The 14107-nt window shown below is 32.8% G+C and overlaps 5 protein-coding genes across 6 annotated transcripts; 2 read left to right on the top strand and 3 right to left on the bottom strand.

Annotated features, from left to right (window-relative positions):
- Positions 1-107: 107 nt before the first annotated feature.
- LOC105147950 (protein GVQW3-like) lies at positions 108-2024 on the bottom strand. The gene is made up of 2 exons (XM_087406262.1): positions 1100-2024; positions 108-936 (listed from the first exon to the last, which is right to left on the bottom strand). Exons 1-2 carry the CDS (start codon positions 1166-1168, stop codon positions 565-567), a joined length of 441 nt encoding a protein of 146 aa, XP_087262388.1. The 5' UTR covers positions 1169-2024; the 3' UTR covers positions 108-564.
- Positions 2025-2150: 126 nt separating this feature from the next.
- LOC105147929 (histone H2A) lies at positions 2151-2999 on the bottom strand. The gene has a single exon (XM_011059311.2). It carries the CDS (start codon positions 2905-2907, stop codon positions 2533-2535), a length of 375 nt encoding a protein of 124 aa, XP_011057613.1. The 5' UTR covers positions 2908-2999; the 3' UTR covers positions 2151-2532.
- A 99-nt stretch (positions 3000-3098) lies between these two features.
- Positions 3099-3749, top strand: LOC105147928 (histone H2B). Its single transcript, XM_011059310.2, has one exon. It carries the CDS (start codon positions 3192-3194, stop codon positions 3561-3563), a length of 372 nt encoding a protein of 123 aa, XP_011057612.1. The 5' UTR covers positions 3099-3191; the 3' UTR covers positions 3564-3749.
- A 540-nt stretch (positions 3750-4289) lies between these two features.
- LOC105147927 (glycerate kinase) lies at positions 4290-7104 on the top strand. Its single transcript, XM_011059309.2, has 2 exons — positions 4290-4778; positions 4854-7104. Exons 1-2 carry the CDS (start codon positions 4738-4740, stop codon positions 6934-6936), a joined length of 2124 nt encoding a protein of 707 aa, XP_011057611.1. The 5' UTR covers positions 4290-4737; the 3' UTR covers positions 6937-7104.
- On the bottom strand, positions 6645-13977 carry LOC105147925 (small G protein signaling modulator 3 homolog). Of its 2 annotated transcripts, XM_087406247.1 has the most exons (16): positions 13069-13977; positions 12823-13001; positions 12178-12359; positions 11921-12019; positions 11642-11805; positions 11366-11576; positions 11139-11269; positions 10818-11051; positions 10636-10730; positions 10416-10561; positions 10072-10169; positions 9824-10003; positions 9540-9650; positions 8907-9217; positions 8326-8498; positions 6645-8238 (listed from the first exon to the last, which is right to left on the bottom strand). In XM_087406247.1, exons 2-16 carry the CDS (start codon positions 12889-12891, stop codon positions 8046-8048), a joined length of 2397 nt encoding a protein of 798 aa, XP_087262373.1. In that variant the 5' UTR covers positions 12892-13001; positions 13069-13977; the 3' UTR covers positions 6645-8045. The 2 variants fall into 2 exon arrangements, with proteins under 2 accessions (XP_087262373.1, XP_011057609.1); XM_011059307.2 differs by lacking the exon at positions 13069-13977 and having other exon boundaries at positions 8326-8486; positions 12823-13056.
- Between the last annotated feature and the right edge of the window lie 130 nt (positions 13978-14107).

The raw sequence follows: 14107 nt of genomic DNA, 5'->3' as shown, positions 1-14107 counted from the left end.
TATAATTTATGCTTTAATGTTTTTTTTTTCTTTGTTTTATTACTAAAGATGAAGATATGGATATAGATTATTAGAGAGCAAAACAAGAGATTTCCACGTTTTAAGAATTTATTGGCCCTAAAAAGGGCCGATATGCGTGTGCAATGTGTATTAAATTGCTTCACTTGGAGCTAGTGTACTTGGTCACTGCTTTAGTTCTCTCGCTGACTGCGTGCCAATTCTCCAGGTAAAAGAAGCCTCACTACAGTTTCTCACGAGACATGATCGTCGATCTCTTATTGTAGTACGCCAATCTTGACGCCTCTCGGCGGCAATTCTCTCAAACACATCATTAACTGTTCAACATCATTAATATGATGCTCATGGCTTTGCTGGAAATTTCGGTATCGGAATGTACTTGTTTCAACACCTTGTAAATGTAAATAGCATAGCTCTCCTTCCTCTTACGCTTCTTGTCGACTAAGTCGACAATAATGAATCTACGCAAAAATTCATTTTATGTTGAAACATTTCCAAACATTGTTTTGAAATCGTCACACGGTCGCGTTTATGGTCCACAGTGAACTAACGCGGCATCCATCCTGCCGATAGCTTTTTCATACCCAATTGTTCGTGCAAAATTGAAATCACTGTGCCATGTGATATCCCTGTGGCCTCAACAAGCTCACGCACTTTCACTCGTCGATCAACCAAAATAATATCATGGATTTTATCGATGATTTCTGGCGTAGCAGCCTCAATTGGACGTCCCGAACGAGGTGCATCACACGTGGATGTACGACCGCGTTTAAATTCATTCACCCAATTGTATATAGTCGCAAACGCTGGTGAAGATGTGCTATGAACATTATCCAACTCGACTTTGATTTCTTTCGGCGTTAAACCTTTCATATATAGATGTTTGATCACTGCACGAAATTCGTTTTTTTCCATTTTCTAAAAAATACAAAGGTTGTTAGCTTTAATCATCTACAGAAATGCAACCACGCGATGAATTCCGCTCAAAATTTGAATAACCGGCTGAAAGATGCTATTTGGCAAAAAGTAATGTGACATGACACCGCGAGTGTCCTGATAGATTTTCTAAGAACTTATTGACCTGTAATCTCGTAATGTTCTTCTGAACTTTGCCCGCCTTCTTTACCACTTTACCACTTTTCGGTGGCATGTCTTGATTAGTTGCAACGAAACCCTCTGCGTAGCTGTGGATTCAACAAAGTGTGAGCGTCGATTGATTTTTCTAGCGTCTGCGTTCTTTATATACGTAACGGTGTAGCCATGCGATAACCAATCACATCGCGCAGCACTGCCGCGATAGGGTCCACCTCGACCTCATTGGTGCGTTGTAGAAACAACTGTCTCACGTTGACGTTGAACTAAAACTACAGAATACTCAGGTAAACTTTGTGACTTTGTGTCAAAGTAATTTATTGAGCAACAAAATGGGCCTGATGATTTAGTAATATTTGTCTTAATGTAAAAATGTATCAGAAATTATATTGGATTATTAAACTGTATAATTTTAGATAATTTGTCAACGTGAAACATACCTTTCAATTAAACAATTAAATTTACGTACTTCAACATAATTTAACGTGTATGCTACAAAATTTTCATGTTTCAGATATAATTATATTGAAAAAAATTATATATAATTTCATGATGAAGTCCGAGATATAAATTAAAGGAATCGTATTTTGTGAAGCTTTATATTTAATATCAATTATTTTTTCTAATATTAATAAAGAGACTAATTATGTGCTTCGAGATTATATAAAACGTAAATCTAAATAAATATTAGAATTTGATTTATGATGTAAAAATTGTGAATAACACAAAAGTAACCATGTTTCTTTGTCTGACTACATTTGATGCCTGAACAAAGGCAGGACATTCCTTCTTTTCCAACGCCATTTCGTGATACGTTACGTTGAGAATCGAGACGATTTCACATGTCTTGCCCGATGTTAAAATATTTCGATATTTATTTGCTTCGATTTTTATTTATATAGATAAATACAAAGAGACAGCAAATAAGATGATAAGAATATTGGAAATTAAAAAAAAATATGTAATATTCATTATTTTATATATATATATATATTTATTATATATATATATAAAATAATGGATATTACATATATATATAATTTCTTGTTTCTATTAATATTTATTTTACATATTTAGCAAAATTTACAAAGTGACAGAGATCATGGAATAACTAGAAAAGATAACTAATGATATTCATGAGCAATTTAGAGATTAAAACAGTAATAGTAGATAAGTAAATAAATCAAAGAATCTTATTTTTGAAAATCGATCTTGATACTTAATAATTATGTAAATTCATTTTTTTTTAATTTCTAGAAACTGCGCGACAATATGATTCATCGAATTTAACAACTTACAAAATGTGGATAGGAAAATGGTAAGCGTTAGGAACAGTGAGGTATATTGCTGAACAGAGTATGCCTTCGTTAAAAAATGTTGTGGCCCTGAAAAGGGCCATTTGTATCAGATGCCAGATTACGATTATGCCTTCTTCTCGGTCTTCTTAGGTAGCAATACGGCCTGGATGTTCGGCAAAACACCGCCTTGAGCAATGGTCACACCGGACAACAGCTTGTTCAACTCCTCGTCATTGCGGATGGCGAGTTGCAGATGACGAGGGATGATCCTAGTCTTTTTGTTATCACGAGCGGCGTTGCCAGCCAACTCCAAAACTTCAGCAGCCAGATACTCCATTACTGCAGCCAGGTAAACCGGTGCACCAGCGCCGACGCGTTCAGCGTAGTTTCCTTTCCTCAACAAACGATGGATACGACCCACGGGGAATTGCAATCCCGCCCTATTGGAACGAGACTTCGCCTTTCCCTTGACTTTACCACCCTTGCCACGACCAGACATGTTGTTCGGTTAACGAATACGGTACGGATATACTTTCTTCGAGAGAAACGAGAGATTTGTGACGTCTCGCTGCCCGGGCGCTCCCTTTTATACCCCGCGAGGATAGCGCACTCCCCACCAATCAGCGTGCACAGCTGCTCTCCGACCTTCTGATTGGTGCGCTGTAGGTGACGCGGAATGGTATATATACGACAGTTCGGTTTGCGCTTCAACTCATTTTACTCGTGAACATCGAGGACGCTAAATCGTGGTTTTATCCGCAAGCTTTCTGATTGTACGACAAAATGCCTCCTAAAGCTAGTGGCAAAGCTGTGAAGAAGGCCGGTAAGGCTCAAAAGAATATTAGCAAGACTGACAAGAAGAAGAAGCGTAAGAGGAAGGAGAGCTACGCCATTTACATCTACAAAGTATTGAAGCAAGTACATCCGGACACCGGAATCTCCAGCAAAGCTATGAGCATCATGAACAGCTTTGTCAACGATGTATTTGAGAGAATCGCCGCGGAAGCGTCGAGATTAGCGCATTACAATAAGCGCTCAACTATCACTTCTCGGGAGATCCAGACGGCTGTGAGACTTCTGTTGCCCGGTGAATTGGCGAAGCACGCAGTCAGCGAAGGCACGAAAGCAGTAACCAAGTACACTAGTTCCAAGTAAATTGGAATTGACGACAAAAACGGCCCTTTTCAGGGCCAACAAAAATTCGAACGTTGACTTTTCCCTGGATTTCGCTCTAAAATTTTATTCTGCACACAGAACATACAAAATATTTATATATCCTAAACTGATTCAGTTCATCGCGAATTTGATGCCAAATATAATATATGATTACCTAATACAAAAGTTCACTTATTTGGTGGAAAGATGTATCTCCTGTCTATTAAAAATTAATTCTCTAATCCTTAGGATTCAAAATTGTTTTAAGTCTAAAAAATCGAAATATGATATCCATGAAACAGTTTTCATTTATTTTTATTTAGTTTTTGATTCCTTTTTGTTTGTATATTTATGCCGCAGTAAAATAAATTATAAACTACATTATAATTATATGTATTATATAAAATATAATCTTACTTGATATTCAACTAAAAGTATTTATATTATAACTCACATTTAACAATATGAATCTAATATATAAGTGTTACTTAATAATTAATAACATTAAATTATAACGTAGATATTATACTTTTAGTTCATGTCGACTGATGTTTCGTTTATATATCACAATAAAATTCTTAGAATCACTGTAATAATTTTACATTTTTGCTTTAAGTAATTCAAACAGCATTAATGTTCGTTTGTGGAAAACACGATATGTATTACAATTTTTTATTCTAACGGAAATTCAAGTTTCTCGCCTTATTTGTCGTCATTACGACTGTTGCTGAGGGAAGAGAGAGCATACCGTTCGATTCTAACATAGGATTGTCAGTCACGAATTGTAGGTCGACAGTACTTTTTCTCCAGCAAGAAATAGTAGAAAGTAAAATTAACAAACTAACGATTATATTTATAGATAGATGCAAGTTGAATTTTTATGTTCGACATTGCAAAGATTATGTATTTTCATACAAATGTTTGATTATCCAGACCGCAATTGTGCCGTTCTCGAAATAGATTCCGAACAATTAAATAATTACGTAACGCACGTAGAGTTATAGAATTGCGTGTTTCGCGAAAAAAAATCGAGATTGTCTAATTTGAATATTTCGGCAACGCGTGACGTGGAACATGGCGTGAAAACTATTGATAAAAAAAGATACCGCATTGTGTTATCTCGCAAGAAGTCTCACACCGCAGTCGAGTCGATGCAATTAAACAATCGATTATAATGCGACAGAAAATAATATTTCATAAGTTCATTTTGCACAGGCAAGTGTCTTGATTCTCGCCGAGGTCGATCAAATGCGTCTCGGGAAAACGTTTATTTTTATTTTCATTTTCCAGTCATACGGTTGCTTTTCGTCCTAACCTCTCAAAAATTTCCAAGTGTACAAGTTCAAATCGCGGTATGGCAACGGACACGAAATTCCTGTCGGAGTCGAGAGCCGATTTAAGAGATATCTTCCGTTCCGCCGTGAAAGCGGTGTCGCCGAACGAAATTATAAGGAGGAAGGTGAAACTCCGAGATAACGCTTTGTACATCGATGAGAGGAGTTTCCCGCTTAAAGGAGACGTTTATCTCGTCGGATTCGGTAAGGCGGTTATGGGAATGGCTGTGGAGCTCGAACGACTACTCGGCGACTATTTGAAGAAGGGCATTGTCAGCGTGCCGAGTATGTCGAGGGACGCTATGTGGGCCTACGAAGATAAATCTAGTTTCCCTAAGTTGCACAACAGTAAGATAGACTATCGCGAAGGTGGCGTCAACAATCAACCTGATGAGAGATCGTTGGACACCACGCACGATATTATAGATCTGGTCGAAAAGTTGATCGAGACTGATACTCTGATAGTATTAGTGTCAGGTGGAGGCTCCGCATTGCTGTACATGCCGAGGCCCGTCCTAGCTCAAGAAGACAAGTTGGAACTTTGTAAAAAGCTCCAAAACGCAGGTGCCGATATCACCGAACTTAACACCGTGAGACAAAAGCTGTCTCTGATAAAAGGCGGTGGTCTGGCACGTATAGCCTATCCCGCATCCGTTATTACGCTAATACTATCCGATATTGTCGGTGATCCCGTAGACTTGATCGCCAGTGGTCCTACTGTTTATAATCCGAAAACACCAGAGAATGTTGTTGCTATTTTAAAGAAGTATAATTTGTTTCAGTCACTTGAGGATAATTTAAAGACTGTTATAACGTCCAAGGAGTCGTTTAATGACAAACCGTTATTAAATCCAGTTAAAGCTAAAACTGCCACTAAACAGTTCAAACACGTGACGAATATAATTCTAGGAAACAATACAATGGCTCTGGAAGCTGCAAAACTTGAAGCTTCGCGCAAAAAATTAACTCCAATAATCTTAAAGAATAATGTCACAGGAAGTGTACAAGATGTTAGTTCAGCATATGTTCATTTAACAAGTTTGATATGCCTCGTTTTGCTAAATGAACTAGAGAGAAAAGAATTTTACGACAAAGTACGGACTATGCCAATACTTTCATTATCTATTGATAAAATCAACGAAATCTTTCATCATCTTATTGACAATCTTGATGGTATAGTTTTAATCGGAGGTGGAGAACCTACAGTTGTGGTAACAGGTCAAGGAAAAGGCGGTAGAAATCAGGAATTAGCTTTACGTTTTTCATTAGATTGGCTAGCAAAAATCAAAACTTATCCGCGACTTGTCGAATACGATGTGATGATGCTCAGTGCAGGTACTGATGGTCAAGATGGTCCTACCGATGCAGCAGGTGCATTTGGTTATCCTGCCATTGCGCCCGTAATGCACGATTTTTACGCAAAAATTAAATCTATGATTACCAAAAAAAATGCACAGGTGAAACAGGAAATAATGATAGATAGAAAAATGCAGGGTTCGTACAAACAACAGCAAACGAGTAGATTTGCAGAATCTAATATTGGACAAAAGGGACGAGATTCCAGTAACACAATAGAACAGTCTTCTCGAGAAAATGTTAATGAATATATCGATCATTTAGTATTAAAAACAATGGAAGTAGAACGCATGTTACCTGAAAATGTCTTACAAGAAAACGATACGTATAATTTTTACTCGCGCTTTAAGAAGGGGGCGGACTTAGTTAAAACGGGAAAAACTGGCACTAATGTTATGGATTTACATTTTATTTATATAAAAAAACGGTCGTGCAAGTGTGAAATTGATTCCTCTGACAAACCAACATATGAAGAAGATATCTTGGACGTACATGATTTACACATTGACGCATTGACTATTGAAAAGTACAAGGCTGCATGTGCTCCCTTAAAATTTGATAAAGACGAATTTTTACAAACTCCACCTTTAACTACTGAAACTAAAGCGGAAAAACCGTTTCTAAAAATTATTGATGAAAATTTTACAGATACATGCTGTACCAGAAAACGTAAACTTGATTAATTAAAATTACATCAAGAATATATCTATAAAAAATCCTACATATAATTATTGCATAATTGCGTTGTATAAAATAAATTACATGTTCAATATTTCACTTTGGAAGAAAATAGATAATTTACATTTTGTAAATACTGAAAACTTTTAAATATATATAAAATATTTCAATTATATTTGTGTATCAAGAAGGCACTGCTTAAAAATAAATCTTTTAGGCTACATTCCAAAACGTCCTCTCCGAGAAAAATTTTACTCGATAATATAATATTTGTACTGTACGTTACATGTACTATATTTTGAGTAAAATTTTTCTCGAAGAGGACGTTTTAGATTATGGCTTTAAATTATAACATTACTACATAACATATCTATTTACTTGAAGATATGACAATATATATTCTCTATCATACATAGATATCTACAGAGATCATATATTATAATATATATGTATTATATTGTTTGTTGACTATACCGATATTTTTTCTTATGACGAAAAAATATAAAACTAATATTTCATAAAGGAATATATGATTACATAGTAACATTTATATAATTAGACACAATATATAACTTTGGTAATCTAATACTTTCTATTCCAATATTTATTTCATAGATATATTGTTTTTCTCTGTCAATTATTTTATAGACTGTATAGAGACAGAATTACTTTGATAAGAACTTTCAAAAGCTTCTTAAAATATTATTTGCTTGCTTATCTAAAGAAAAGAAAAAAAATTTAATATATAAGTAGGGTCTCTTCTACTATTGTTTACTAAGTGTCTGTGCATATAAATAAATATAAACTTTCTTTTATAACACGTTTATAAATTATGTTATAATGATAAAGAGATTATATTATTCATTTGTACATTACATTTCTTAGTCATTAGTGTGCATTAAATTTCAATCTAAAAATTTTAGATGCTAAAAATCTTTGCAATTATTAAAATTGTTATTTATAAAATTTTTTTTTAAATCAAAATATATATTTTGATATACCCTGACTTTTTTACTATAATTAAATTAGAGACTAGAGAGAAATGGAAAATTAAATCCCAAGTTTTTGGACGAAAAGCAGAAGATTGGCATAACCTTATTAACTATCTTATCTGCTAAAGATCCCAACTAAATAAATGATGTTTGACTAGCATATCGCGAACTCCATCTTTTAAAGGCTGCGATTGTTCCTTTTTGGGCGGTAATTCCCAATCGGGATTCAAGTTAAATGCAAATTGACTTAATATTCTTAATTCACATTTTATTTGCACCCAACCTGGACTATTTATGAAGCTCCACGGTTGATACCTAAATATTATATATATTAATATTATATATCATAACAGAAAATAGATATTGTTGAATAACACACGTAGATAATTTGCTTATACTTACCACTTTTGCACTACTTCTACACAGGAACACAAGACTTCCAACCATAGATGAAGCACTTGTTCGTTTAAACCGAGACAAATGAGAGAACGTAATTTCACATCCATCTGAGCGTGTGCATTGTCATGTGTTAAATTTACAGATTGGACACAACGATATAATAACTGAAACATTTTCTTTATTATTCACTGAATGTAAAAAGTCTAAGAAAGATACGTTAATGGCGTCAACTGATCACATGATTTTGAGCAAAATCACAAAAATTATATAGGTTGCATTCCATCGCACCCATGAGGTATCATTTTATCCTTTAAACAAGGATAAAATACTTTCATACGCATTATGTGCGCAGGTGTGTTTGTCGTAAGGTGTGTTCCGAATTACGCATAAAGCGCAGAGATATCATTTTATCCTTTTTCAGTTGGTAAACAACAAGGAAAAATGATGCATCATACGCTTTGTACGTAATTCGGAATGCAACTATAGTTAACTATATAAAAAGAAGCACGTGATTAGTTGACAGCTTTTTCCTAGGCTCTTTAATCAAATATATACATAAGAAAAATGAATATAATTTGTAATACCTCTTCTGGCGTGAGAACTTTGCCATCTTCATCCAATCTGTATGTTTTGCACAGCACCAATCGACTATAAACAGAATTGAAATCTTTTTCCACTTCTCTGTTAGAAGCTTCTTCTATAAATAACCATGGATGACACGGTCCACCCAAAAATGATGGTCTTTTCATTCCATGCTCTAAGACTGCTTTCATAGTGGGACACAATGTACCCCTTACTAAATCCGTAACAGCTTCGCTAACCGCATCGTCTCCAGCGCATGTGTATTGTTTACTTCGTTCATCCAGCAATTCTACAAACTTCGCAGGAAACCATCCTAGAAATATATTGTTGGACTAAAATATATTTTGAAAAAATTATCACTTAAAATAAAAAAATAAGATAATTCATTTTAAAAATCTGTATAAGATCTGTATAATTATCAGTATATAGCTATTAAAAAATCGCAAAGAAGACAAAACATACATTTAACACAAAATGTAAAACATACATTTAAAAAATATTAAAAAATAAACAAATTTAAATAATTAAAACATATAATTAAATTGTTTGAAAAAAATTAACATGCCTATCACAAATTCATTCATTTCATTATAATACTCATAATATTGTAAGATTTCTTTCGTTACTTATATTACCTCTCAGCCCATTAAGTTCTCCCACCCAGCAATGTTCATCTTTTTGACTAATGATTGTAATTATATCATTCTTTCTGAAGCCAAGTTCATCATCATCGTGTCTCTCAAAATCTGTAACAAAATTAATATATTTGTATAGAATAGCATTTTTCATCTTGATTCTTTCATCTTCATTTGATTTCTTAAATTATATGGATCTGTATTTTTATTGTTATGAGTCTGTTGTTATTATTAAAATCACATCGTTATAGTATGTAATAGAAAAGATATTTATATCTAATTACCAAGTAAAGCTTTTGCTCTTCTTTTCCGTGTCCGCGACACATTAACATAATTGTCATGATCTTTTGCATGACTTTCCATTGTATAATCTGCTATGAGAACAACATTATTTAATTTTGGATCGACATTTATGAAATGTCTTGCAACTTGTAAAACGGCTTCCCTTAGATCGACTAGAATTTCTAAAAATTCATACATTAAATTAAATACAGACAGATTTTATTGAAAATTCTATATGGTGCATACATACCTGTTTGACGAATATTTTTAGATTTTGCATCGTCTTCGCCGTCATCATTTCCAAATAAAATTGTTTGCAACATTGATTTATTTCGCTTCATTTGACGTCTGTAAAAAGACCACAAAGGCGATATACAAATATATTAGGTGTTGGAATTAATTCGTAGCGTTTTACAAGTGATGGGAAGTACTTTCATTAATGTATTTTTTAATGCTCATGTGAAATAAATAACATTCTTTCATTAAAAAACGCTACGAATTAATTCCAACATCTAATAAAAAAATTCAAATTATTGTGATCGTGAATTATTATTAAATAGGAATTACACATAATATATTTTTCATCACTTATACCTATTCAAATGTTGTTTTGGTAAATTCGGTACTGCATCTGGATTTCCTACCAATCCACCTTGATCAGCCATTAAATAAGCTAAGTGACGACGTCGATGAGTCTCGACTAACACATCTGTCAGTGAGCCACTAACTTCTAAAGATACCTAAAAAAATATCGAATTTATATTAAAACAAACTACGTTATAACATGTTTTTAAAATTGTCAAAAGAAACATACGTTGAATAATTGGTCCACATCATCAATGTCTCCTGGTATATCTGAGAGAGCGTTAAATATTTGTGCAGAGTTCTCCAATTGTCTCAAGTCTGTTTCTGAAGAAAAAAAAACATTTTATAAACAATTGTATAAAATAATATAGATCGCTCAAAATATAATAAATATATATTAAAAATATATACCTTTTATCTTCAACATCCCAAGGGTAATTTGGAATAAAACTATAGATCCATCAAAAAGGAACATATCCCATATTCGTAGTAATATTTTCATATGCACAACTGATGCAAATAAAGTCAGAAACCAGTGCAGAGATATAAGACTTAATTCTATGTCATGTTGCAGCAAAACATGATCTATGTCAGGAAGGTAATTAGCTACTAATGTGCGAAGTACTTTTTGGTCAGCTTGAATACCTATGGAAATAATCATAGTTTTATGTTACAATTGGCACTAAATTCTTGTAACTTTAAATATTCTATAAGGTTGACAAAATGTATTACCTAATAATGTCGAAGAGTAATAAGAAGCTGGTAACAAATCTTCCACTATTGTTGCCATCATCCAGAATGCATCTTCCTCTTCCAAAAGTAATAATAATGATGCTGCCATTGTACCCGTACCTTGACAATAACTTGATATAACAGGATAAAAATTATATATTAATATTATGTATTTAACTTAATAAAATAATATTGTTAAAATTAATTATATTTGTACTTTTCCATACCCAATATCAGGATATAACCAAGCTAAGGCACGCATAACGCGTCTTAAACGGGGTATACCAGTACTATGAAGATGACTGAAACATGCATTGGCTGGCATAATGCGAAGGAGATCTTTTTCTATTTGCTTATTGGTCATTAATGCATCATTACTCGAGGCTTTCACTATATCTTTGTACATTATTTCCGATGAACACTTTTTCTGAAGTGCTCCTGTAATTAAAAACGTATTTTCATCATAACTTGTCATTAAAAATTTGTATTTTTATTGCTTATACCTGACATGCGCATCCAAATTTGAGGTCTCAAGGAATGAGGTATGCCACGGCGAACCATTTCACGTAATTTATCTGTACGTGGTAAATTTCGATCCATATTTTGCCAGGAGAGTTCTGCCACTTCTTTATTATGGCTAAATTCCAAAAGAGCAACCCATTGCAATCTAAAAGAGCAAACCAATATGTTTCAATTTTATCTATTTTTATACCTCTATTTCAAGTATAATTGCTATAGCTATATTTTATTAAGTATATTATGAAAATACGATTTTAACTAACCTATGTTGAGGATCCTCAACAAATGGTATTCCCAACAATTTTTTTGAATTCTGTTCAGGGCCATCTTCTTCTTCTACACGAAAGCCAAATTCATCAAATCTAAATTGATGGAACAATTATAAATATTAATTTGTAACTGCAAATATTACTTTGCAAAATTATTTTACTATATTTTTTTTTATAAATGCAGTTTTTGTATATATTTCAAAAAAAATTTAATATACTTTTGTACATTATTTGATACATATAAGTCTTACCTATATTCAGGTTGTGAATTTGGATCATCAGGTTGATTCAATTTAGCCAAGATATCTTGCGGCCACATGGATGGAGTCAATGCTGAAAATGGACCACCTGGTGCTGGTGACAAAGCCTCACCACACAAACTTCCAACTTCTACTTCGACCTCATCTTCAGAAATGGCTGTTTCTATTTTTTTCTAAAACATAAAATTACATTTGACAAACCTAAAACAAGTATAATAATCAAGGAGAATTTTTTTACTATGATCCATATCAATATTTTTTAAGAATTTCCATTGAAAAAAATTTTTTTTAATTTTCTATTACAACTCACAAGTTGTATGTCAATTTATTATTTATATTTATTTTTTATTAGTTTTGATTTTCATATTATTATCTAATTATATAATATTATTCATTATTTTTCTAATTCATTTTTCATTCTTTCTCTCTATCATTAGAAATTCAAAGTTGGAATTACTTTTCTAGACACTATGTTCATCCGTTTCTGTTTTTACTTAATATATTTTTACATATTGAAAGAGCTATAATAAATCTAACAAATTTGGATAATAAGGAATTATTCGATTCCACATGTTAATTTACATGCAACCTCGCAGAAATCAACCTAGCATCATAATGATTCGAGAGAGTACTTACATTATGTTCCTCTTTCCCGACGTAACCATCATGATCGCGAACATTGAAGAATGACTTGGCCAGGTCCATGATGCGTCTCCGATATAGTCTCGATTCGTCAACACGTCAGATCCCCATTGATATCTTCTTTACGTCGTGGCCTGTCAACGTCGCGCCATAGTGGAGCAGGTGGAGTGGAGCTGAGTGAAGTTATGGAGTAACGTCACAACAATGAGAAAAAAAAGAAAGCAACTGCGTCATACTTACGGTAGCGTCATCTGGGAGATTTCGTTTCAAAATCCAGCCGGAACGAAAAAGAAAGAAACCAAAAATATATGGCACGTCCTATAAGAAGCGGACATTCCTCGTGAAACACTGAAATTATTTTGTATTTCGTTATTGGGATTTTAGTCACACTTCATATCCTTTTCCAGCTTTTTTCAAGTTTCCTGAATTAAATCCAATCTCGATTAACCGCATGCACATAAATCTTGTTCGCTAAAAAGAAAATAGAATCTGTTGATTTATTTGTATTATCGAATGATAAAACATGTACTTATAATGGGAAACATCGTCTGCGACGTACTTCATGTCATAACTTTGACAACTCATGCCTCATATTCTAATGTAATATATTCTATGGTTTTTATTGTTATTATTATTAATAATAAATTCAACGATTTAATTAATTCTTTACGCAAATAAATAAAGCATTTCAATAATATTAATTGTTTGTTAATTTATACAAATCTATTGAGAAATTAGTGTCCTTTTTGCTTTTTTAATATAAACATCTTTTTGGGGATAAACACACTGTATATTTTTATTTTTTCTCGAGTATATTATTGTATATTTATATTTGTTTTTATTTACATTTATATATAATATTTATGATAATTCAACACAGAAATACAAATGAAAAGGAAAATCAAAAGAAGGTTAAAATGAAGATGAATTTTACCCGAATGCTCGAAATTAATTTGAAAGTCATTATAATTTATTCTTAACATTTTATTTGGTCATCAGGATTTTTGAGTATTAAATTCAAACATGTTCCGCAGAAATATATCAGTTGCGCTTATTCTATTGTTGATAAAATGTATCTCTAGAATGAATAATGTAATACTTTAAACAGATAGACCTATAATGTACCAAATATGTGTACATTTATATCATATATTTATATATATTGACACATACGAGATTGTTATGTTTGGTATAAATAAATGTGCTACCGCATATTCGAGAGAAAGAGTAAAAAAAAAAAAAGAAAAAAGAAAAACTAATGAAAAGAGAAAAAACTCCA

The sequence above is a fragment of the Acromyrmex echinatior genome, chromosome 5 (assembly GCF_024713525.1).
Source record: "Acromyrmex echinatior isolate Ae372 chromosome 5, ASM2471352v2, whole genome shotgun sequence".
Taxonomy (NCBI): Eukaryota; Metazoa; Arthropoda; class Insecta; order Hymenoptera; family Formicidae; genus Acromyrmex; species Acromyrmex echinatior.
This window is presented reverse-complemented; position numbering and strand designations above follow the sequence as displayed.

Excerpts from the sequence above, each read along its gene's own strand:
- LOC105147927 (XM_011059309.2), top strand. The coding sequence starts at position 4,738 with ATGCGACAGAAAATAATATTTCATAAGTTCATTTTGCACAG. Across the intron at positions 4,779-4,853 it reads CATAAGTTCATTTTGCACAG|TCATACGGTTGCTTTTCGTC; the intron begins GCAAGTGTCTTG and ends TTCATTTTCCAG.
- LOC105147925 (XM_087406247.1), bottom strand. The coding sequence starts at position 12,891 with ATGGACCTGGCCAAGTCATTCTTCAATGTTCGCGATCATGATGGTTAC. Across the intron at positions 10,731-10,817 it reads TGGGATGTTGAAGATAAAAG|AAACAGACTTGAGACAATTG; the intron begins GTATATATTTTT and ends TTTTTTCTTCAG. Across the intron at positions 8,239-8,325 it reads GTAGAAGTAGTGCAAAAGTG|GTATCAACCGTGGAGCTTCA; the intron begins GTAAGTATAAGC and ends TATAATATTTAG.
- LOC105147929 (XM_011059311.2), bottom strand. The coding sequence starts at position 2,907 with ATGTCTGGTCGTGGCAAGGGTGGTAAAGTCAAGGGAAAGGCGAAGTCT.
- LOC105147950 (XM_087406262.1), bottom strand. The coding sequence starts at position 1,168 with ATGCCACCGAAAAGTGGTAAAGTGGTAAAGAAGGCGGGCAAAGTTCAG. Across the intron at positions 937-1,099 it reads AGAACATTACGAGATTACAG|AAAATGGAAAAAAACGAATT; the intron begins GTCAATAAGTTC and ends TGTATTTTTTAG.
- LOC105147928 (XM_011059310.2), top strand. The coding sequence starts at position 3,192 with ATGCCTCCTAAAGCTAGTGGCAAAGCTGTGAAGAAGGCCGGTAAGGCT.